This window comes from Schistocerca piceifrons, chromosome 2 (genome assembly GCF_021461385.2).
Source record: "Schistocerca piceifrons isolate TAMUIC-IGC-003096 chromosome 2, iqSchPice1.1, whole genome shotgun sequence".
Taxonomy (NCBI): Eukaryota; Metazoa; Arthropoda; class Insecta; order Orthoptera; family Acrididae; genus Schistocerca; species Schistocerca piceifrons.
In genome coordinates, this window is record NC_060139.1 from 743,974,991 (window position 1) to 744,000,618 (window position 25,628).

The window sequence follows — 25,628 nt, forward strand, 5'->3', positions numbered from 1 at the left end:
AGTAGGTCAATATTGGTATAACATAATTATTTATAGCTTTTGTCTTGTTTCTTGCTGTCAATTCTGTTTTCAGTATTTTTGTTAGTCTTTGTCTATATTTTTCTTTTAGTTCTTCTTCAATATTTGTATTATCTATTCCTATTTTTTGTCTGTATCCTAGATATTTATAGGCATCTGTTTTTTCCATCGCTTCTATGCAGTCGCTGTGGTTATCCACTATGTAATCTTCCTGTTTAGTGTGTTTTCCCTTGACTATGCTATTTTTCTTACATTTGTCTGTTCCAAAAGCCATATTTATATAATTGCAGAATACTTCTGTTATCTTTAGTAATTGGTTGAGTTGTTGATTTGTTGCTGCCAGTAGTTTTATATCATCCATGTACAGCAAATGTGTGATTTTGTGTGAGTATGTTCCAGTAATATTGTATCCATAATTTGTATTATTTAGCATGTTGGATAGTGGGTTCAGAGCAAGGCAGAACCAGAAAGGACTTAATGAGTCTCCTTGGTATATTCCACGCTTAATCTGTATTGGCTGTGATGTGATATTATTTGAATTTGTTTGGATATTAAGTGTGGTTTTCCAGTTTTTCATTACTATGTTTAGGAACTGTATCAATTTAGGATCTACTTTGTATATTTCCAATATTTGTAGTAACCATGAGTGGGGTACATTATCAAAAGCTTTTTGGTAATCAATGTATGCATAGTGTAGCGACCTTTGTTTAGTTTTAGCTTGATATGTCACCTCTGCATCTATTATCAGTTGCTCTTTACATCCTCATGCTCCTTTGCAGCAGCCTTTTTGTTCTTCATTTATAATTTTCTTCTGTGTTGTATGTGTCATTAATTTCTGTGTAATGACTGAAGTTAATATTTTGTATATTGTTGGTAGGCATGTTATGGGGCGATATTTAGCTGGGTTTGCTGTGTCTGCTTGATCTTTAGGTTTCAGATAAGTTATTCCATGTGTACGTGTATCAGGGAATGTGTATGGGTCTGCAATGTAACTGTTAAATAATTTAATATAATGGAAGGAAACATTCCACTTGGGAAAAATTATATTATATTATATTTGATGAGGTGACTTACCGAACAAAAGCGCTGGCAGGTCGATAGACACACAAACAAACACAAACATGCACACAAAATTCAAGCTTTCGCAACAAACTGTTGCCTCATCAGGAAAGAGGAAAGGAGGGGGAAGACGAAAGGAAGTGGGTGATGAGGCAACAGTTTGTTGCGAAAGCTTGAATTTTGTGTGCATGTTTGTGTTTGTTTGTGTGTCTATCGACCTGCCAGCGCTTTTGTTCGGTAAGTCACCTCATATATGTTAAATAATTTAGTTAGATGTGAATGTGTTGAGGTGAACTTCTTTAGCCAGAAATTTGCTATTTTATCTTTTCCAGGGGCTTTCCAATTGTGAGTAGAATTAATTGCTTGGGTGACTTCATGTTGCAAAATTATCACTTCAGGCATTTGTGGTATCATCTTGTATGTATCTGTTTCTGCTTGTATCCACCGTGCATGCCTGTTATGTTGTACCGGGTTTGACCATATGTTGCTCCAGAAGTGTTCCATGTCTGTTATGTTTGGTGGATTGTCTATTTTAATGTGTGTGTTATCTATTGTCTGGTAAAATTTCTTTTGGTTTGTGTTGAATGTTTGGTTTTGTTTTCTTCTATTTTCACTTTTTTTGTATCTTCTAAGTCGTTTGGCCAATGCTTGTAATTTCTGCTTCTTTTCATCTAATTGCTCTATCACTTCTTGTTGTGAGATTTTACCTAACCTTTTTCGTTTTTTTCTGATATTTCATTTCTTATAAATTGTGTTAGCTGTCCGATGTCTTTTCTCAGTTTTTCTATTCTGATCTGTAGCCTGTGTTGCCATGCTGGCTTTGTGGGTTTCTTCTGTGTGTTGGTTGGTTCTGATCTCTGCCTAGTGTGTATATTTAGTGTAGTGAGTGCTCCTATATAAACCAGTAGTTGTAACTCTTCCATAGTTGTGTTGATAGTTTTTATTATTGTTTCGACTTGTGGGTTATTTGGCAGTCTATGCAAGAATGGTCTAATGTCTGTATTTGTGTCTTTGTATTCTATATATGTCAGCTGAATTTTTTCTTCTATATCTAACATTTGTGTTGCTTAGAGTTCTATTTGTGCTTGTTCTGGTGGCTGTCTTAAGATTTTGTTTTCCTCTGATTGTTTAATTGATGCGTGTTGTTCTTTGTTTGTTTGCTCTGGGATGTTTGAGTCCATTACCGTATTTTCTTCTTCTTCTGATTGCATATTATTTGGTTCCAGTATTTGATGTACTTGTTGTTTGATGTTTTCTAATTCTGACTGGGGTATCGTGTTATTTTTTATTATTACATGGATCTGATCAGCTAGTCGTTGTTCTGTTAAAAATTTTAATTCTGAGTATCTGACAATAAATGTTGTGTATATTTGTGATCTGTATACAGTTGTGGTTCCTAGGTTTGTTGCTTGGTAATAACAGAACATGAGGTGTTGATTAACTTCATCTGACCATCTCATCCTCCATCTTTGTTTTCCTTCTAGGGTGGTTGCAGGAAGCATATCCTGCAAAACACCTCTATTTGGATTTAAATCATTTTCCAGTTGGCTAGCAGTGTCGTTACCATTGCGGGCAGGCACAGGGTTCAAACGTCGTCCCCGACCATGACGGCGCTTGTCCGAGGCTTCTTTAGTTCTGTCCTGAACCAACTAATCACACTAAAAGGGGGGTTAGCCCTATTAGTGGTTTGTTCTTTTCGTCGCCTTTTACGACTGGCAGAACATACCGGAGGCCTATTCTTTTCCCGGGCCTCCACGGGTTATTATTATTATTATTATTATTATTATTTACCAAATACTTTGTCAAAATTTTATGAAAACCTTATAAAAATATCTTCCAACCCCCAACTGCCTACAGTCCAGCACAAAAGCTGGAAAGCGCACTAGTAGATGGTGGGGGACCAGGTAAATTACAACTGGTCTAACACAAAGGGCAGCACTGTTAATTAGAATTTACAGAAGAAGGGAACATGAAGGGCAGAAGAACTTACATTTCCTTAGCAACCACCACCTCAGTTGCTCTGTGTATGCATAAAGAAAGCAGAAATATTGTACTGGATAATACGATTAAAGTATTTCAGAAAATCCTGCACAGCAACACTTTTGCAATTGAGGATGCTTCTAAAGGCAGTACGAGTCAATATTCCTGAAGGGGACTTCTGACACCTTGTTGAGTCAATGCCATGTTAAGCTGCTGCACTATGCCAGGTAAAATGAGGTCTAACACAATATTAGGAGGTACCCCACAACTTTTGGCACCTCGGTGCGTATTCCATTAAACACCTCCGCTATATAGTGAGTGGTTATCCTTACTCATTGCTCCAAGACATTTTTTGAAAGACTGCAACATTTGATTTAATGAACACTACTCGAATATGAAATAATGACTAAAGTAGTAAGAACAATATTACTGCAATTAATAATATTTAATTACAGTTGTAAACTTACTTATGTTTGATCTCTGTGTCATTTTCCATATCAGCTGAAAGCTGCTGTATAAGAGACAACAAAACATGTTGCTGTAGAGGACATGGTGTCTGACTAAAGATTTGTTGGGGATTGACACGTTCACAAACAAAAACTACTAGACTCAAATCAGATGCTGAAAGTGCCTGAAAAGAAAAGAACCACATAAACATAACAATAATTATAAGGTAATTCCCACTTAATTGTGTATGTAAACACAAATTCACTTTTATTATTACACTATGTTAAGTGTCTCACAATAAATTGAAATACATTCTCAGTAGTTAAGCTATACATAAAATGTATGTCTTACAAGGGGAGGCGACAACATTCGGATGACAGATTTACTTCAGGCTTTGTACACCTTAAGTAATCCATTAGGACAACATAACGCGCAAGTAGTAAGATGTACTTGCAAGAAAAGCTTTACACATTGACTATGTACCACTGTGTTGTGACTCGGAGCAAAAGCTGTCAGTGGTTATCCTTCAAGCCCCATAATCGGAACATTGCTGGATCCAGGCCTGCTCCGTTTTTCTTTAACACTTTCCTCCTCCTCCCCCCCCCCCCCCCCCCCTCTCTCCCAACACTGATCATGTTATTTCACACATAATAACATTTGAAAGGTATAATAATAATAAAGGACACTTATTTGCACAAACTTTGCAGATACCACGTGGCATGTTCTTTTGCCAGTCTCATTACTAGTATTTTTGTCTCCAACAGAATGTGTCCAGCTTTTGCCTTCTTTTCAGTCTGCTCATTATCCTCATCATCAGAAAAATCTTTAGCTTCATGGAATAGACTTTCACCTAATTTGTTGGAATGAATAAGGTGCTCATTAGTAATAAATATCTTTTGCCCTAACATTTTGACGATAGGCTGATAAAAGTTTTTCCCAATCGCCACTGCATCTGCAGAAATCTTCAGCGATAATTCTCTGTCAATAAGGTCTGCTTTTTGAAGAAGACTATCACAGTGCACAAATGCATCTTTTAACTGACATTTGCCACTGCATTAGGTTATATGCTGAATCTTCATGACTTTCACCATCCTCAGTAGTCGAAGAACCAGGAGTTACCTCCATTTTTGAAGTAACAATGTAAATTTAGTGATGTTTAAAAAATTCACACATACACTATTTGTTCTTGCCATGTTAGCAAGGTGTCACCACTACGAAAGTTGAAGAATGGGAGGGTCTCTATGTCTGCAGGTCCAGGTGCAATGCCGTTCTGGATACCTTACCCAATTGTAGGTATAAGAGATTTTGAAAACCACAACAGCTATAAGTTTGCAGGAAAACTTTATGCATCTGGTCATTTACTTGTTGATTATTGTAAACAGAATATTTATTACAATAATTAAAATTAGTAAACAGCCAAATACCTTTGGAAATTGAATAAAAGTTCAAGTAAATACCTGTGTTTCATTCTAACGTCATATATATGAATAAGATGACCATTGTTGGAGGGTGGTAGGGAGGGAGGGAAGAAGGAAGGAAGAAAGGAGGAGGAGGAGGAGGAGGAGGAGGAGGAGGAGGAGGGGAAAAGATAAGCAGGACTCGAACCAGCAATCCACGGATTGCAGAACTCAAATGCTAACCACTCGACCACTGCCATCTTGTACTCACAATTGCTATGTATAGGTGCATATTCAATACATAAAATTTTCCCGAAAGTGCCTAAGTAGTACGCCTTACTACTTGCATGTTATGTTGTCCTAATAGGCTACTAAAAGTGTGTATAGTTTGAAGTAAATCTACGATCCTAACATCATAGCCACCCCTTGTTCGTCAAAGTGAAACGTTCCCAAAACCCAGTCACTAGTGTTGTAACCAAACTAACAACAAAGGGACAGCTGAAGGAGTTAAACAACAGCACACAGCTACAACAGCACACAGCTACAACAATGACAGAGTGAGAAGTTACAAAATGCAGCCATCACAAATTTTTCAATACATCCTTCATCTATAGGCAACAGACTTCACAAGTACTGAGAGAAAAATTAAGATTAATCAGTGGTGTAATATATACTTTATAAAATCATCTTAATAGTCAGGCTTAATGCAGGTGTAACATGCTTACGTAAACACCACTCACAAACTAGGCCTTAGACCTGTACTGAATGCTGCCTACAAAGTAGTATAAGGAGTGATCTAGTGTCCCATGGGACATGTGATCAGCCTTACTCTGCTGAGTTGACCCCATTCCATACCTATCTCCTCAGGAAAAATATCTAAGGAGAGGATTGGCACTCAAACCCAGATCCTTCAGTACCAAAGGTAGCGACAGCAACTATTATGCTATAGAGGCAGTGGCAATATGTCTGCATAGCAAATGAAATGCATTTAGCATAAACTAATGTCTAGTTTGTGACTGATATGGTTATGACAAAAAGTTAATTTTCATTACACAATCACTGGCATTCAATCACATACAGGGTGCATATGTGGACAAGGAAAAAAAATTCCCAGATTTCCCGGTTAAAAATTCACTTTCTCCTGGATGAAAACGTACTTTTCGTGTTATTATGTGACAGTATATTTTCCCTCAGAACTGTAAAAAATATCAATCCTTTGAATGGTTATGTTTTTATACAAAGCGTAGAATTTCCAGGCACTTTAGAAAACGAAACTCAGGGAAGAAAACCCTTTTTGGAAAGATTTTTGTTGTGCAGCAACATGTACGCTGTATATTTTCGTATTACAAAAGTATAAATTCAAATTCCACCGAAAGCCACATGTTACTTTCCGAACCATGTAATCGAGATTGCGATGCGCTTTTGTAAGCCACTCATAGCTCATGTCACGTGATCCAGCCAGCCCATGACAGCGGATATTCAGACCGCAGGACACGCGATGTAGTCAGCTAACAGCAACATCATTGTTAAGTAGCGCATATACACAAACAGGAAAAGTTAATGTTTTAAATTAATATACATAGTGTTGCTACAAGAAAAGCAAAGCTTTCACATATAATGTTGATATTTTTTGCACGTGTTACACTAAAAGGTATATCAAACAAACGTACCAGTAAAAATTTTAGACGAGTCCAGTGACTTGTCCTCAGAGTTTTCCACAAATAAATTAGCTACCGCAGAGGAGAGAGAGCTTCCGTACCACTACATTCAATTTGCTCATAATGACGACTTGAATGTCTGATCTTTTGGGCTGGAAATACTTCTCTAAATGGCACGTCATCAAACGCTCTGTGATTCAAGAAATTCATCGTACATTCTCACACTAGTACAATTTGCGAAATAGGAAATTTACTTTGAAAGTAACGCTTTTCAAACCACCATTCACAATATTTTCCCGCGACCTGTTAGAAATAGCTTCATTTCAGTAGTCGTCAGAGAGTGCCAGATAACTGGTGCCACTGCGCTTTGGCAGCTGCTACGACGCAGGAAGCCTGTATGTTCGTACGTGTAAAACATTAAAAGATCTTACATTACGCCATAAAAGAAAAGAGACATCAGAGAATACTCCAAGAGCATCGGAATTTCGTGAGCCATACTAAAATGGGACATTTGAAGTGCATACTTAAAGAGCACATTCGTATATCTAGATTCCCAATGAAGTAGGCCTCAACTGGATATTAAGCTTTTCAGTGTGGGTTTAGGGATGTAAATTTTCTTTGAGTACCAGTACTGTATTAATTCATTTTTGATTCTTTATTGTGACATAATGCCATACATGCTAGAAGATGAAAATGTGCACCTGAAATGCAGTGAACAGTTGAAATTTGCCAATAGTGAGAAACCAAACATTTCGTTTCAAATACAATGACTGCCTCAGCGTAAAAAGTTAATAAAAGTCAAATTTCTGTAGCAAACCGACAAAACTAACTTCATTGTTCTACAAGACGATTAAATGCACGACTGCCAGAAAAGTGGAAATAAAATAAAATCTGAAACTAATAACGTGTATTAGCCTTCTGTGATTACGCGAGTGTATTTTAATTCACTTGATAGCTCCTGGCCACAGAAATCCATTTTGTTTTCATTTGACGTGAGAGCAGTAAATGAAGAGGAAACAGCAGAATCACCAAATGTAAACACGGGTCACGTGGAGACTACACACTTGCCCAATAAAACTCAGACTGCTCTGCGCATCAGCCTCAGATCTACGATATTTCCGAACTGGGGCAATACTAAGATAGTAGCCCCCTTCCCCCACAAGCGTTTGAGATACAACGTCAAAAATTTAAATGTGTTCATTTTGTAGGGCACATCTTTGTGAAGAGTCTGATACGTAAAACATATATGTTCGAGGAAATGTAAGACATGTTATTTGGTCTTAAGTGTGCCAGAGTGGAGTGCCACCCCCCTTCATACAGCATTCTTCTATCGCACGTCACTGTATTTCGTTCCGTGGAATTGAAACGTGTATATTTTGTACTGGATGCCATCAAACTATATTCAGAACAGGGGAAATTAAAATGTCCTGTGGTGCCTCTCCTGCTCCCAGTCGCCCAGTTTGACATCCTTCCCCTCTTTTTTTTTTTTTTTTAAAAAAAAAAAAAAAAAAAAAAAAAAAAAAAAAAAAAAAAAAAAAAAAAAAAAAAAAACCCCTCGCTATTAATACTGGATGGGATTATTTGTAACCGGGAGAACAAGAACTCTTCAGAAAATTTGCACTCTTTATTGCCTTTCTGTTTTGGGTGACAAAGTTAAATATACGAGGCCTGTTCAGAAAGTAAGCTCCGATTGATTGCCAAATTGAAACCACAGTGAACATCAGAAATGTTTTACTTGTAACAATTAGCTACACCTTTCAGCTACTTCTCTACGTAGTCGCCGTTCTGACTTAGACTTTTGTCATAGCGTTGTACCAACTTTTCAATAGCCTCATCATAGAAGGCAACCGCCAGTGCTTTCCGCCAATTCTCCACACTGGCCTACACCTCGCTGTCTGTGTCAAAATGTTGTCTTCAAAGACAGCGGTTCATGTGACCAGAGATGAAACTCAGGGGGAGACAATTGCGGACTGTATTGTGGGTAATCTAACATTTCCATTTGAGAACGATGCAGGAGCATCTTCATTGCCCCTGCAGAATGCGGCTGAGAATTGTCGTGAAGACGAAACAGCACGACAGTTTTGTAATGTTAGCTGCATAGCTTCAGGCGAAATTTCTCACCAGGCCCTCGTACTTGGCGGCAGACACTATTTTCTAGACATCTTTACGCACTCACTGCGAGCTCAGAAATGAGAAGGGCAACGTGATGCTAACTGGGGTTATACTAGAGACACTACCCAACACATCTGTGCAAAGCTTTATCGGATTTTCATAGTCGTTTCCATTTCGCGACCGATCGGAGCTTACTTTCTGAACGCCCCTCGTAGGATACATAAAACCAGTAAAGACAACGGACAAGCAAGACAGTACACATTCTTTCAATCCTTAGCTCCTAGCATTGTTTTCTCTCTAATCTTGCTACAGCTTTACATGGCGTGCTTTCCTTTTTGTGAAAGAATCTGTTACCTCATCAAAGTTCGTCAAATGTTTTGCTACATGAAAAATCGAAATATCATTGTCTAACACTGCGTAAGGTGTTAATACAAATAGTACCAAAGACTGGTGTGGTTTCTCGGTCTGATTACGTCTATTTTGTCACTGTCTGCTAGCTAAAACAAAATAGGCCTTTCTAACCCTGCAGAAATTGTAATACACACAAAATAAATGAGACTGTTTTGGCGCATATGGTCATTTTTATAGCACGACAGAATATAATTCACCAAGAGCAACATACAATGCCTATTAGGCCTACTACAAGCAAATAGCTTAATGTTAGGAAATAGTTTCACATTTCATTCATTCATACGCTCCAGTTTCTCGAGCATGAGATCGAAAAGTAGTAGTAGAAGATTTTTATATAAATTTGGAATCGTCATGTTCTTCCCTAATTGGTGTGATGTCCCCGTTTCTTCTTCTTCCTCGTTCTAACAAACAATCTTGTCATGACTAATTCTGGAACTATTCCTGCCTTTGTCACAATTTATTCGCCGCTTAACTTCACTAACCCTGCCAGAATCACCAGTTTAGTTATCCTGATTATTCTCCGGTTAGGTGTTGTTATGTTCGTACAAACCACTTTCCGTGGTACTTCCAGAATAGAAGTTAAGTGGCTGCTAGACGGGGACTGTACAACTGGCCCTTACTAGCGTAGCAGTCTGGCCAAAACTTTTCTGACAAAATTTCATTTTCTTGGATACATTGAGAAGATAATAAGTGATCTATCTTGCCCGTTATTCCTGTCAGTCATTTATTTCCATTCTGGTAGTATGAAACAATGGATAACAACACTGATCATTTGCAAATACAGTCAACCACATAATCATACAGTGGTTCAGGTTTACTCTGATCAGCTCGTATAACCTGGTCCCCTTTTGCCTGCAGGAAAGTGTATTTCTAGTTGTGACTGGCATTCCCCTGACAGACATCACGTACACTATGCACGCATTCAAAAATTAACTCATGATTCATTCAGAAATCAATTTACAGAGTGTGTTCAAAAACCAACAGGGATGGGTTTCAAAATTATGAGTATCGATACACTAACGTGCGTTGGTTGCTAGGAGCTTTGTGAAACAAGGTTTTTTTTCCCTTCAAGAATATGAATATGTCCTGCCAATGAAACGCAACCTTTGGCTCGCCTTCCCCACAATATTATCTATGTGGTCTTTCCAACTGAAGTTGTTCATAATTTTACCACCCAGGTACTTAGTTGAATTGACAGCCTTGAGAATTGTACTATTTATCGAGTAATCGAATTCCAACGGATTTCTTTTGGAACTCATGTGGATCACCTCACACTTTTCGTTATTTAGTGTCAACTGCCACCTGCCACACCATACAGCAATCTTTTCTAAATCACTTTGCAACTGATACTGGTCTTCGGATGACCTTACTAAACGGTAAAGTTTACTGTGGTAGTATATTATAAGAAATGTCTCATATGACCATTGATACCCAAAATGTAAAAACAAACTCTGCTGGGCAGGTATTAGAGTAGGACTGGGTCACAGTGAGAAAAGGATGCATCTAAGCAGAAGTCAAGCGTATCAAAATTTGAAGCATTTTGTATCTTTTACATCTCTGATTTTGCTGTGTTCATTACCTGAAAATTCCTATAGTTTGCTTTCATCTTTATTTGTTTTATTTTTCTGCTTCTTTTCTTTGTGATTTTTTTTTCTGTTGTACCACTTGTACTATATAAAAGCTAATTTAGGCAGGACTGCAATTTATGTAATCTGTTGACTGAAAGGGGTACCCAGTACAAAGAGGAGATTGAGTCAATAAATAAATCATGGATATGATGGAGCACCTAGCAAAATATTAAAGTATTGTGCTGCACATGTTAGCCCTGTACTTAACCATATTTGTAGTTTTTCCTTTAGGAATGGACAGTTTCCTGAACGATTAAAGCACTCAGTAGTAAAGCCGCTTTGTAAAAAGGGAGATAAGGATAATTTAGACAATTTAAAAACTATTTCTACGCCATCAGTGTTTGGTAAAGTTATTGTAAAGGCTGTGTATGTAAGGATAATTGATAATTTCATATCACATAATTTGCTATCAAATATACAGTTTGGCTTTAGAAGCCATTTAACAACTGAAAATGCTATATTCTCTTTTCTCTATGATGTACTGGCTGGGTTAAACAAAAGGTTTCGAATGCTAGGCATATTTTTTGATTTAACTTAAGTGTTTGATTGTGTTGATCACAAAATATTGCTGCAGGAGTTGGACCATAACAGAATACAGGGAGTAGCTCACAATTGGTTCACCTCTTACTTTAAAAAACAGACAGCAAAAGGTGATTATTCGCAGAATTGAGAATGGCTGTGATGTGGAGTCTGAGTGGGGTATGGTGAAGTGACAGGTGCCCCAGGGATCAGTGTTAAGGCCACTCCTGTCCCTTGTTTATATGAATGACATGTACTCAAGTATTACAGGCAACTCTAAAATATTTTTGTTTGCTGATGACACTAGCTTGACAGTAAAAGATGTTGTGTGCAATATTGGCTCAGTCTCAAACAGTGCAGTTCACGACAGAACTTCATCACTTGTAGAAATTATACTAACACTAAATCACAGTAAGACTCAGTTTTTAAGTTTCTAACACATAATTTAATAAAACCCAACATCTCAATTTCACAGAAATTGCATTTGATTAGTGAAACTGAACAGTTCAAATTTCTAAGTGTTCAGATAGATAGTAAACTGTCGTGGAAAGCCCACATTCAGGATCTTGTTCAAAGACTTAATGCTGCCATTTTTACTATCCAAATGGTATCTGAAGAAAGTCATCATTTGACACGATAATTAGTCTACTTTTCTGATTTTAATTCGGTTATATCATATGGCATTATATTTTGGGGCAACTCTTCCCATTCATACTGGCTCAGAAATGGGCAGTTCAGACAATAATATGTGTAAGTTCGCGAATTACTTTTATGTTGTAATTTCATATACTGTCATATTCCATGACCTTGGGAGATTTGCTCCTCAATTTGGTCCTATGGAACTTGATGTGTAAATCAATAAAATAAAAGTTTTTAATGTCAGAAGGACCATAGTACTTATTATTTTTTACTTTTCTATGCCTGTCAATGATTCAATGTAACACTACTTTTTCTTATGTTTAGTTTAGTTTTTGGCAACTTCAAACTATCCTCTGCATTTCAAGACTTACAAAACAGATGACACACATGAAGTTCTTTTGTGATCACATTCTAATTTAGCTTGATACAACTGTTAAAATGTTTGTGATAGATACCTGTTGGAAGGCAGGATTTATTTGTCCTTGAGCAATTAATTGCATCAGCTGAGCCTTCTGCACCTGACTATCTAGTAAGTGTGGAGCAGGAGTAACAGCTCTTGAACGAACAGCATTTAATACTCTGTCCTCAATAACAGACTGCTGGGCATGAAATTCTTTTGTTATGTTTTCTTTCACAACTATGCTAACAGCCTTTGTCAGGTTATCCTGGAAACTGAGAAAGATTTAATTAACAAAGATGCATTGATCATAATTGGTTTATTATTGCTAAGGGAAATGTGTAATCCGAGCCAAAATATATTGCTTAAATTGAACCAGAAATGTGTATACTGGCACTTCATTTTACGGCTAACATTTTCATACACATTAATAATCAGTTTTAAATTGGAGATGATGTTCTGGCTCGCTGATCAGCTGCTAGGCAGTGAGCAACTGAGTTACATGTACTGTGCAGACTTACCAGTTTAACTGAAGTAATTAGGACCTTCCAAGACTACTGGGTAACTGTTGATCTCACAGACAAAGGACTCCATACAAATACACTATTTGTTGTGTCTGACTATGATTTATACAATTTTGAGGTTGACACAGAAAGTACTACAGAATAAGTTTTACAATTAAAAGTACAAATGCCAGTTAAGATAAAATATATTTATTCCTGTGTGTGTGTGTGTGTGTGTGTGTGTGTGTGTGTGTGTGTGTGTGTGTGTGATGATTATTACAGTCATTTTAAAATGTGTGAGGAGAAAAACGTGCGCTACCACCCACATTGTGCATCGGAACACAATGTAACACTGCTGGTGAACAATTACATCATAAATAATTCCAGTTCAAAGGCTCACAACAGGGCCTTAGTGGAGATAGAGCCAGTCTGTTTAGAACTGTTATAAACTCTAAATTAAACAACTGGTAGTGAAAACTGCATCAGTTTATAAAAATGTTTAGCCACAAACTATGTAGAGTGCACTTCAAACATCATAGATTACTGTAGCGATAAAAATATTAAAAGTGTAGGAAAAGAGAGATTGCTACTTACCGTAAAGAAGACATATCAAGTTGCATACAGGTCTGCACAATTAAAAGACACTCACATATAGTTTTCAGACACACACACACACACACACACACACACACACACACACACACACACACACACAAAGCAAGCACACCTCGCACACATGCACGACTGCTAACTCCAGCATCTCTGGCCAGAATGCCTATATGTGAATGTCTTAATTGTGCCTGTCTGCAACTTGATGTGTCTTCTTTATAGTAAGCAGCAATCTGTCTTTTCCTACATTGTTGATATTCCAAACTGAGGTTTCCATTGTTTGAGATAAAAATACTATGTAAGAGGAGGAAGGCATTACATATCAATCAAAAATTCAATTGGTTCCTACAAACAAAGGTAGGATTCTATAACAAACTAGTATCAAATTATAAATAAAGTAACTGAAAATCCAGGAAAATATTTACTTGCTTATCAAAAATTGTAATTTAGGCAAGAAAATCAAATTTATGTGGAACATAAGAAGGAGCAAGACTGGTGTATTTACACCAAGGCCTAGGATATTGTCCTTAGTCTTAATAATGAAACTGATGATACACAGGATAATGCAAATATCTATACAAATCACTTCGTGGGTACCACTGTGCAGATAGAAAGTAGGTCATCATTTGGTGAGACAAAGGATGTCTTGAAGCATTAAGTTCTCATTGCTTGTGACAAAATTACAGCTGCCAGCAGCCAGAACTCTGGAGAACCACGATTTCATTTAAAATACACATTCATGTCCATCTAAAAATATATAATATAATAGAGGGAAACATTCCACGCCGGAAAAATATATTTAAAAACAAAGATGTGACTTACCATACGAAAGCGCTGGCAGGTTGATAGAAACACAAACAAACACATACATACACACAAAATTCTAGCTTTCGCAACCAATGGTTGCTTCATCAGAAAAGAGGGAAGGAGAGGGAAAGACGAAAGGATGTGGATTTTAAAGGAAAGAGGGTAAGGAGTCATTCCAATCCCGGGAGCGGAAAGCTTAGAAGGGCAGAGATGTCAATCGAGGCGGAAGTACAGAGGCAAAGATGTTGTTGAAAGACAGGTGCAAGGTAAAGCAAGCTTCAACTCGAAAGGTGGTTTGAAGACCACAGTGTGTGGTCCTACTATAGGTGCTATGTACTTGCAGTGTGACAAACCTAGCCAGTTATAGAGGACCCACCAGTTTAACATGGAGTGTGAACAATAGTGTTAACGTGACATTTTGCACATGAAAAATTTTTGCCATTGGTGAAAGATGCAACAAGTTGCAGAAGAAACATGCCATAAAACTGGCTGAGGACTGAATTTCGAACCTTTGGTTTTGTAGTCCGACATTTAGTTGTTGAGCCATCAATAAAGAGTAAGCTACTGAAAAGCTGCTCTAGTGTAGCAAGTAGAACATATGAAAGACAAAGAGTGTGTTGCTCTCATCCTGGAGTCTGAGTGACCTGCCTTTCCTTTTGAACCTTTCCCAACCTATCCCCCTCCTCTTCATACAGGGAGGAAGCCATACTTCTGAAAGCTAAGAGAGTGTGTCTCCTTTTATTTCTGTGTATCGGCAGTACTATTTCACCTCCTGGAGGTTAAGTGCTGGTCATTCAATAAGTACATATGTTGTTACTAATCTTGTCTGCCTTAAGCATGTCACAGAGAAAGGCTTGCTTTGTGACAGCTGTAACAAGTGAATATGTTCAGAAGCCTACAACTGTACACAAACCTCTCCGGCTTATTACTTAAACATTTCAATAAAATTCCCTGCACAATAGTAAAATAAACTGACAAAACTGCGACATGAGAAAAAACAACCTCATGAAAATACAATGAAATACATATGAACACTTTAGATAGACAAATGCCTTTTTTTTTCTCTCAGTCAACTAAAGACTATTACCTGGAAAGCTCCTTTTGAATTTGTGATTGCACTTCTTGCTGTATAACAACTGGAATGTTTTCAGTATTTGTACGCAAGGTCTCCATAGTGGCTTGCATCTGAGACAAGACATCTCTGCCTTTCTCCTGCTGTCTCCGTTGTTTATCAAAGTGGCTTTCAAAGCTCTGAACATCTGAAAACATTTGTGCCACTGTCACATGAAATGTGAAAATGTATGAAATGTAGTGGAACACAACTACCATAAAAGTAAAATGTAAATTACAAACATGAAATAAATACTTACGTTCTTTCAAACCCTTTGTGAAAACCTCATTGAGCTGTTGAAACATATTTTGACAAGCTTTTTCAAATGCTGGCAATGCAGTGCTTCCAAACATTTCCTTGTAAGTGTTCCTTACCACAGGCTGCAATGCTCCCACAAGAGTACTGCTGAGAACCTCCATAACTGACTGAAAAAAAGTAATTATAGTAATGTATTGCAGAGCATGGTAACAACAAAAATATATTGCACAGAGAATTTCTTTTTACCTTGCTCTGAACCAGTTTAGATATGTTTTCTTTTAAAAGATGGTCCGTAGCTGACAGTTTCTGAGCCATTTCTGTATGGAGTTGATTTTTTATGGGATCAATTGCTTCAAGTATTGCTGTAAGTGATAGAAACAAAGTCATGTAAAAAGATATCTATGTGGAGAAACATGTGAACAGAGCTGTAACTGTTTCATTGTTGATTCACTAAGGCAGCTTTCTTGTTTTGATTTTTGTTTGCAATAGCTGCTGTGATCAATCTGTGTGTTGCAGTTAACTAGACCATAGGTCTACAATCCTTCAACATTTTGCTATCACTACTTATGTGCAGTTAGTAATTCAGATATAGTTACAGATTTCCATTCTTGTTGTAGCAGTACACAGTCAGCATATGGTTCAGTAAAAAAAAAAAAAAAAAAAAAAAAAAAAACAATTCTGTTACAGTATGATCTTTCAGACACAACCCGTACAGTATTTCAACGTGTTCTTTTATAGATGCGCATGTGAAAAAATAGTTTGATTGCAATGGAGTTAACTGTTTAATCCAAAAGTTCTGCATTTTGCCAACCCCCAAGAAATTTTTGATAGCTGTTTCTGGACAGATTACTCGAAACACTCTTTAGTGATAAGACACACAGATCAAGGGGCTTAAGAAGTACTACTAATACCATTATCATTCTTTTTTAATCATTAATCATTTCTTTTTGTTCTTTCACATTTCTTTAAAACACTTTTGAAAAACAATTCTGTCTTCTAGTGACTGACAAGTGGAGTATGATGTTTCAGTACAACACTACGAAACACAACATTGGGATTGCAGAAGTTTAAATGCTATTATTAAGTGCAATGGAGAAAATATTTCATGACCATGGTTTTCACCACAAGAGTGGTTAGGGTATTCGTTAGTGGTAATGTTTCAAAAACAGAGTGGACAATATTTTGCAGTCAACACGATATTCCCGAAGTCCTCCAAGAGCCATCTGTCGGGTCTTTATAATTAAGTAAGCAGGTGATGAAACTACAGTGATTTCTTCCAATAAAAATAGCTCAGAAAAATAATTTAGGGGAGTGTATGACAAGTATCATTTCAAATTGTAATATGTCCAGAAAACAAAATTGAACAGGTGAAGCAAAAAAATAATTAGTCATAACCTGGGAAATTTTTCACAAATTGTAAAATATTAAGTTGTCGTGTTTCAGGCTTACCCCAGCAATATTAAAAATTGAAATAAACTTGCAATTGTATTCTTTAAATTCAAGAAAAATGTGTTGGACTTATCATGTTTTGGTCCAATAATTTGTAAAACATACAAATAAAAAAAAAAAATTCATAAGTTACAGTGAAGACTCGATTATCAGGACCTCAGTTATACGGAATGTGATTATCCAAATCCTCAACTGCAAGCAAGTATTTTTGTAGTCCATGCGTGCAAGAACATGTCACGCTGGCACTACTTGCCTGCACCTTATGAGTTTCATTACTGTTTGAGTTAAGACTATTGTCAATGTTTTGTGCTTAAAAATGTCTAAGCACAAGAGAATGGTGTTATTGCTGAAAGATAAAATAAACATTACTAACGCATTACAAAAAGGAGAAACTGGTCATAAGTTATAAGTCTGGTGTAGGTACTTCTTTGGTAAGCGATACTCAGAAGAATACTAATTCAAATATGAAGCACACATGCAAGCTTGAAATTGAAGACAGGAGTAAAAAATCGAAAAGTAATGAAGAAACCAAAAATCGACATTTTGGAAGCAGCTTTGTATTGATGGTTTTTACAAAAACAGCCTTATGGAAATACAATGAAAAAAATGTCAGTTGATGTAGCTGCAGCATATTCTTTTGAATATGGCTTTAAAAAAGAATAGGACAAAAATGACTGGCTTGGACTTTATGACATTAATGAATACGGATGAAATTAGAAGTCATTACTGTCAAAATCTTCAGCTTTTCGGTGAGAGTGTTCAACTCCAAGATATAACAATAGTAAAGAACAAGTATCAATGTAAATTTATTTGTACAGACATCACCGGGACCCATTAAATGCTTTATCTTCCCCATCAGAAAATCCAGAAGCCCCAGATGCTTCAAAAATAACACAGCTCCTTTAATTTATAAAAACCAAAAACAGGCATGGATGAACACCAAAATATTAACTGACTGCTATGACAATACTTTTACCCCTGAGTAAAAAAATTTCGAAACTAAACTGATAAACAAGGAAATCTCCAACTTTCACTGGATAATGTGACAACCCATCCATTGGCTGAACTGTTAGAAAGAGAAAATGGAATGATTACAGTAAAATTTTTGCCTCCTAATGTGACATCCTTGCTCCAACCAATTGATCAAAGTGTTATAGAAACATTATATCAACATTATAGAAAACAATTTATATGTGGATTATTATATTTTGAAGAAGATAACATAATAGTCATTTGTCATTCTGCAGCAGATGAATTTAAAGGAGTGTTGTTACATTTTTGTAGAGGTGTGAGATTTGACTGAAAGTAAGACAGAACAAAGCTTGGAACATAATACTAAAATGGCAGCACTAAATTCAGTAACTGATATGGAGGATTCTGTTTTGCAGCACATAAATGAGCTAATGACAAAAATATGAATATGCAAGGAGTGTGATACTGGTGACACGAAAGTGGCTCGTTTGACAGTAACGACCAAGGTTTCCAAATCGCTTATGGAGAAACCCAGCATTGCCCAGGCATTTATAGCTGTATATCCATGTGATACTGCGTGAAGAGTTTGACAGAGCACTAAAAGACCTGAGTCGAAACAAGGCCCCCGGAGTAGACAATATTCCATTGGAACTACTGACGGCCGTGGGAGAGCCAGTCCTGACAAAACTCTACCATCTGGTCAGCAAGATGTATGAAACAGGCGAAATACCCTCAGACTTCAAGAAGAATATAATAATTCCAATCCCAAAGAAAGCAGGTGTTGACAGATGTGAAAATTACCGAACTATCAGCTTAATAAGTCACAGCTGCAAAATACTAGCACGAATTCTTTACAGACGAATGGAAAAACTAGTAGAAGCCAACCTCGGGGAAGATCAGTTTGGATTCCGTAGAAACACTGGAACACGTGAGGCAATACTGACCTTACGACTTATCTTAGAAGAAAGATTAAGGAAAGGCAAACCTACGTTTCTAGCATTTGTAGACTTAGAGAAAGCTTTTGACAATGTTGACTGGAATACTCTCTTTCAAATTCTAAAGGTGGCAGGGGTAAAATACAGGGAGCGAAAGGCTATTTACAATTTGTGCAGAAACCAGATGGCTGGTATAAGAGTCGAGGGACATGAAAGGGAAGCAGTGGTTGGGAAGGGAGTAAGACAGGGTTGTAGCCTCTCCCCGATGTTGTTCAATCTGTATATTGAGCAAGCAGTAAAGGAAACAAAAGAAAAATTCGGAGTAGGTATTAAAATTCATGGAGAAGAAATAAAAACTTTGAGGTTCGCCGATGACATTGTAATTCTGTCAGAGACAGCAAAGGACTTGCAAGAGCAGTTGAATGGAATGGACAGTGTCTTGAAAGGAGGATATAAGATGAACATCAACAAAAGCAAAACAAGGATAATGGAATGTAGTCTAATTAAGTCGGGTGATGCTGAGGGAATTAGATTAGGAAATGAGGCACTTAAAGTAGTAAAGGAGTTTTGCTATTTGGGGAGCAAAATAACTGATGATGGTCGAAGTAGAGAGGATATAAAATGTAGGCTGGCAATGGCAAGGAAAGCGTTTCTGAAGAAGAGAAATTTGTTAACATCCAGTATTGATTTAAGTGTCAGGAAGTCATTTCTGAAAGTATTCGTATGGAGTGTAGCCATGTATGGAAGTGAAACATGGACGATAAATAGTTTGGACAAGAAGAGAATAGAAGCTTTCGAAATGTGGTGCTACAGAAGAATGCTGAAGATTAGATGGGTAGATCACATAACTAATGAGGAAGTATTGAATAGGATTGGGGAGAAGAGAAGTTTGTGGCACAACTTGACCAGAAGAAGGGATCGGTTGGTAGGACATGTTCTGAGGCATCAAGGGATCACCAATTTAGTATTGGAGGGCAGCGTGGAGGGTAAAAATCGTAGAGGGAGACCAAGAGATGAATACACTAAGCAGATTCAGAAGGATGTAGGTTGCAGTAGGTACTGGGAGATGAAGAAGCTTGCACAGGATAGAGTAGCATGGAGAGCTGCATCAAACCAGTCTCAGGACTGAAGACCACAACAACAACAACATCCATGTGTCTTCTTTAGAAGATGGCCTTTTGATCAAAAGCTCAAATGTTTAGCAGTCTTTTTGTTGAGCCTGTTTGCAACTCAACATCTCCTCTATATGGTGAGTAGCAATGTATCACTTCATAAGATTACCAACAAATTAAAATATACATCACTTCTTTTCGTATCAAAACTGTCTTCTTTCTCAATTAATACATCACTGAAATCTACTTGGAACACACAGGCACAAATACATACACTGCTGAACATTTTTCTCTGGATTGTGGAAGACATCCTCAATGTGATCAATCAGGAGTGTTGTTTTCTTCCAAAGATTTTATCTTTAACAATACCCATTAGGATAACATTGGGGGATTGCGGTGGGAATTCAGTTACAACACGATGTCCAAGCACCCTTCCTTTGAAAATGTTACCAAGGTACATCCTACAAGCAATGGAAGCAGAGTTTATTATAGTTGTCAATATGCATAATGATTCCTGATGTAGCCTCTTGAAGTAGAGCTATTTGTCTTCAGTGAGGTTTCAGTTAAAGTACAACCCAATTACATTACATATCAATATTGCAACCCACACACATTTACACTAGGTTCATTTAGTGGTTGCTCCAAAGACAAATTGTTTTTTTCCATGTACCAAAGTGAACACTTATGTTGGGTTACATGTGGCCTCATCAAAGCACAAAATGTTAAGAAAGAAATTCTGGTCAACTCAATGCTGACTGAACATAACTTCACAAAATTGTAGCTGTGCGTCTCATCATCTTCCAGCAACCCATGTATAAAGTGTAAAATGTGTACTTTGAAGTTCTGCTGATGTAATATCCTTTGGACTGAATAACATGACATATCTGGGAACTCTGTCACTAATTGGGTTTTAGACTTCTTTAGGTTAATCATAATAGCAAAACAGATATGGAGTTCATTATTGTCAGTTTGTGCTGTTATAGGTTGCCAAATGTGAGATGTGTCCAAAGCAGAAATTTCAGTTTAAAATTTGTGAATTAAATTATAAACAGCCCTTTACATGTTGGAGGATTTGATTCTAAACGTTCTTTCAGTGCAGCACTTACACCCCTTTGGTAAATGGTCTTCACAGCGAAAATCATTTCTTCTTTCATTAACATTCTGTGAAAACCATTAGTTGTGTTGTCAACACCATGCTACTATGATTATGATTCATCTGTTAACATTACACGTCATTTCCTGTTTCCTGCTAAGCATAATGACGTATATACAATCAACATACATTCCGTAAGTAGGTATGTGACTTCGGCATCGCCCTGCGTTTCTGCTGCAGATGTAGGTATCAGAGTTTTCTAATGTATTTCTGCACTCCAAGAAAATCAGATTAAACAAAAAACAGACACCCCCCCCCCCCTCTCTCTCTCTCTCTCTCTCTCTCTCTCTCTCTCTCTCTCTCTCTCTCTCTCTCACACACACACACACACACACACACACACACACACAAGAAACTGGAACAAATCACAATTTTGAATTTTTTATTAAATAGGAACTACCAATGTTTTCATTGAAATGTCCAACTTACATAAGCAATTAATAAAGTAGCTTATTCATGTTTTATAAACAGTACATTACCATTAACATTTTCCCGAAATTTACACCATTTTTAAAGTACCCTTATTAGTGTAAAAGAGGATTTTCACTATTTTTCGAAATGTGATAACATAAGGAGTGCTACAATATACTCAGCATATCTTGAGACAAATGATTGCTAGTTCTCCACCCATCTCTACCAATTTTTTTTACTCACTGAAGAGCTTAAATTTGGTTCTCAGAATGAGCAAGGGTAAAACGTGTACCACAGTATTTTTTAAACCATAGACTTTTCAACACGACAAAAAAGAACACTTACTTAATCAGTTTTTACACTGAAATTGACTGTTTACCTGGCAAAATATTTTCTTTTATTTCAATGCACACAATATCTTCTAACTTTGCAGAAACTAGATTTCCGACAGTCTGTGATATTGCAGACATGAGTGCATCTTGTCTCTTCTTATCATGTTCATCTCTAGTAGTTAACATTTCCTCTAACAATGGTGCAATTTTGTCATCATGATTTTTTAAGGTTTTTTCAATTTGTGAAGAAATTACTGCTGTCATATATGGCTCCAATTGGGTCGCAAACCTTTCAGGCATTGCTTCTTGCCGAACAATTTGAATTTCACTTTTCAGCTCCTGGAAAAAACAGAACTAAGCTAGAAATACTTACAGTCAAGGCGATGCAAGACTTACACATTCATTTCATATGTTTGTTAGAGTACTAATTAATTTATTTTAAAAGAAAGATTAAGCCTACCAAAACCAAGGCAGTTTCCATAATGTGCATTACCAGGTTGGGAGGTGGGGGTACTTTATGCCCACATGGAAAAAATATACATAACAATATATATTTTAAAGAGGTACAGATGCGTAAGTAGGGTTCAGAACCTGAAAACATCTTTCAGCACACTCTTAGCAATATCAACGCATTTTCCATGACATATACCACCGACTTTACGACCAACACAGAAAAATTTCAAAAATGCAAATTTCTTTTATTGTTGCTGACTTCTACTCTCAACATGCTTTTTAAACTGATACTGATGTGTAAATAAAACCCTGGGCCTGGAAATATTGATTGGCATATTCATTGGGGAAAGTGAATCTGCTACTTAAGCTTAACCCAAAAATTTAAGTCTAACTGAAAAATTTAATATACAGAATCTGGTACAAGAATTCATTAAAAAGAATATTTTTTTTCAGAATTTCAATATATATGAAGTAACTGACTAGATTACAATATTTTTGAAAGGCGAGCATAATGTACTGCCCAAAGTACTGCGAGGGTTAAATGCTGCCAACACCAGAATATTCACATATATTTTATAGGCTTAATGAAATAATATTACAATTACCCAACTAACCTGTAATATATCCACTTCAATATGATCATATTATTTAAGACGGAAACTAAAAATATCAATTTAAGCATTACCGTATCTACTCTAATCTAAGCCGCACCTGAAAAATGAGACTCAAAATCAACCGGGAGGGGGGGGGGGGGGGGGTGGTGTTCCCGAATCTAAGCCGCACCTGAAATTTGAGACTCGAAATTCAAGTGGAGAGAAAAGTTTTAGGCCACACCTCCAAATCGAAACAAAGTTGGTCCATTGTAATATGAGACACAATTTAGGTTGAATGAATGATGATACAGCTATACTAGTTTGGTTTGAGTCGTAAGCTTAGCAGTTAAGCTTTACCATTGCTATGCGTCAGGCGCTCCGTCCGTATTTATACGGGTTCCATTCGTTTTTCACGCGCTTCGTCTTGTTTGGATTTATTGCTTATTTTTCTTCGATCTGATAAGTGCCGTTCTCTGTTATAGGTGTTTACGTCACTTTAAGCTAAAAATGCATTACTGTACTGTATCGTGCATTGTTTGCCGCATTCTGATAATGACTGTTTACGGCCTGTCGCCACTCGCGGCATGGCTTGCTTTTGTGCGCGCTATCGCCGCTTACAACAAAAAAAAAAAAAAGAGAGGAATCGTCTCATTAGCAAAACAATGGCAAGAGACTGGTATTTGTTGTTACTTACATTGCTGCTTTCTTTGATAATGATCAACAAGAACCAAATAATAGACTGCATATGATAGAAGATATTCTGAACGAGAGTTTAGCAAAAATTTTTCCTCCGTTTGGAAATCTTTGCAGACGCCTCTTTAGTACATTACATTCTGCACAGAAATTAAAGTTATCTTAGATTTAAAAGTCTAGTCAATTGCCGTGCTTCATTTCTGATGGTATCACTATTAGGCATAAGAATAATATGAATATAAACATGACATGATATGTATACTCTTCTGCGCTTGCTGTTGTCTCACTCTAGTTTCGTAGTTTATGAGGCAGACAGGACTTAAATGAGATAGCAGCAAACACGAAGCAATACATGGCAAAATGTTTATATTCATATTATTCTTATGGTGAAGAGAATACTGCATGTGATTCACAATTCATAACAGTTCCTATTAGCAACCATCTCTTCTCACAGGTAGGAAAAAATTCAGAATGTACAGTTGGCCATGTTGACAAACATCCCAAACAGTCTTGCCAGTCGGATTTTCGTAGTACATTGAAATGGTGCTACATTCGAAGATGAACAATACGGAATTTGCATTTACTTCGTTGGATAATGTGTGAAAAATGTAGTGGTCAAAACTCGGGGCGGACAAAAAAGCTCGTCTTCCACCTTTTTTTAAAAATTTATTTACTGACGCAGAGGTTTCGGCGCCAGTATTTATATTTGTGCCTGCAAAGCATGCCTGTGTAGCGCTACATATATTCGACGGCAGAAGTTACTTGTGGCGGCACCTAGCAACATCTTTCAGAATTTCCGCTTGCTTTGCACTCGATTCTAAGCCGCAGGCGTTTTTTTGGATTACAAAAACTGGAAAAAAAGTGCGGCTTAGATTTGAGTAAATACGGTAGTATTAGTTCCACAGAAATTAAGGTAAAGAGATTAAAATTGGAAATTACAATATTTTACATAAATACCTCCTGTGTTACAATATCAAAGTTATTTTAATCTCAATGTATATTATCCCTGATTGAGCTTTTTTCATGTTATGGACCAACAGCCCTCCAGCTCCAAAATTGCACTAAAGGAGAAATCTGATGGATTGGTGATATTAACATAACAGAAATAAACAACGCAAACTTTGTGATACAATGTTAATAAATGATCTGCACGCACGCACACAGACAGACAGACAGACAGACAGAGAGACAGAGAGACAGAGAGAGAGAGAGAGAGAGAGAGAGAGAGAGAGAGAGAGAGAGAGAGAGGGGGGGGGGGGGAGGGGGGAGATAAATTCACCTTTATCTGCATCTGCTGCTCATGCAGCACACTTGTAAGTGTATTTATTTGTTCTGACAAAGCAGTTACTGATGCTTCTAGCCTCTGATTGGCTTTCAGCAACTGCTGATTTTTTATGTCTATTTCCAAATTTCCCATCAACTTCTCAGGTTGCATTCCAGCAGAGTTCCTGTAAAATATGAAAATAAGGATTAGAAGCCTATAGCAAAGAACACACTTTATTCAGTTTTTTGTTACTAATATTGAACAAAAGAGCACATGCACAACAGTCAATGTACATTCCTCTAACAAAGAAATTTTGAAACTGCAGTATTTTTAACATGCACTAAATATCTGATATTTTAAGAGGTTTGTAAATAACTTTATATTTAATGCTGATTCCCATTTCACTCATCAATGGGCCTACACACTTAGGCCATACCCTTCACCTGCAAATCCCTTGCACATGAGAGCAAGCAAGAACTGCCCCAGAATTTCTCGGACTAATCTCATGAACCAAACGAAAAGTACATTGTTTTTGTTCACATAAAATTCATTTGTGATCAACATCCAAATGTATTGCAGACATACTATACTAATTTATTACTTCTATATAATTGGGATCATTCATTAATGATAATTTGTGGATATCAGCCTTATTTTCAACATACACAAATTGCTCTTTATTTTACTCTTTCCCATACAGAAACCATC

The 25,628-nt window shown here is 36.9% G+C and overlaps 1 protein-coding gene across 5 annotated transcripts in view; it reads right to left on the reverse strand.

The window, feature by feature from the left end:
* Positions 1-25,628, reverse strand: part of LOC124777434 (enhancer of mRNA-decapping protein 4) — a 162,380-nt gene that overhangs the window by 2,494 nt on the left and 134,258 nt on the right. For all 5 annotated transcript variants that reach the window (XM_047252839.1, XM_047252834.1, XM_047252835.1 and 2 more), the window contains 7 exons: positions 24,936-25,104; positions 21,965-22,256; positions 15,800-15,915; positions 15,555-15,720; positions 15,272-15,443; positions 12,324-12,540; positions 3,525-3,688 (listed from right to left, as the gene is read on the reverse strand). In XM_047252839.1, coding sequence (XP_047108795.1) covers positions 3,525-3,688; positions 12,324-12,540; positions 15,272-15,443; positions 15,555-15,720; positions 15,800-15,915; positions 21,965-22,256; positions 24,936-25,104 — 1,296 coding nt within the window. The remainder of the gene's footprint in view (positions 1-3,524; positions 3,689-12,323; positions 12,541-15,271; positions 15,444-15,554; positions 15,721-15,799; positions 15,916-21,964; positions 22,257-24,935; positions 25,105-25,628) is intronic.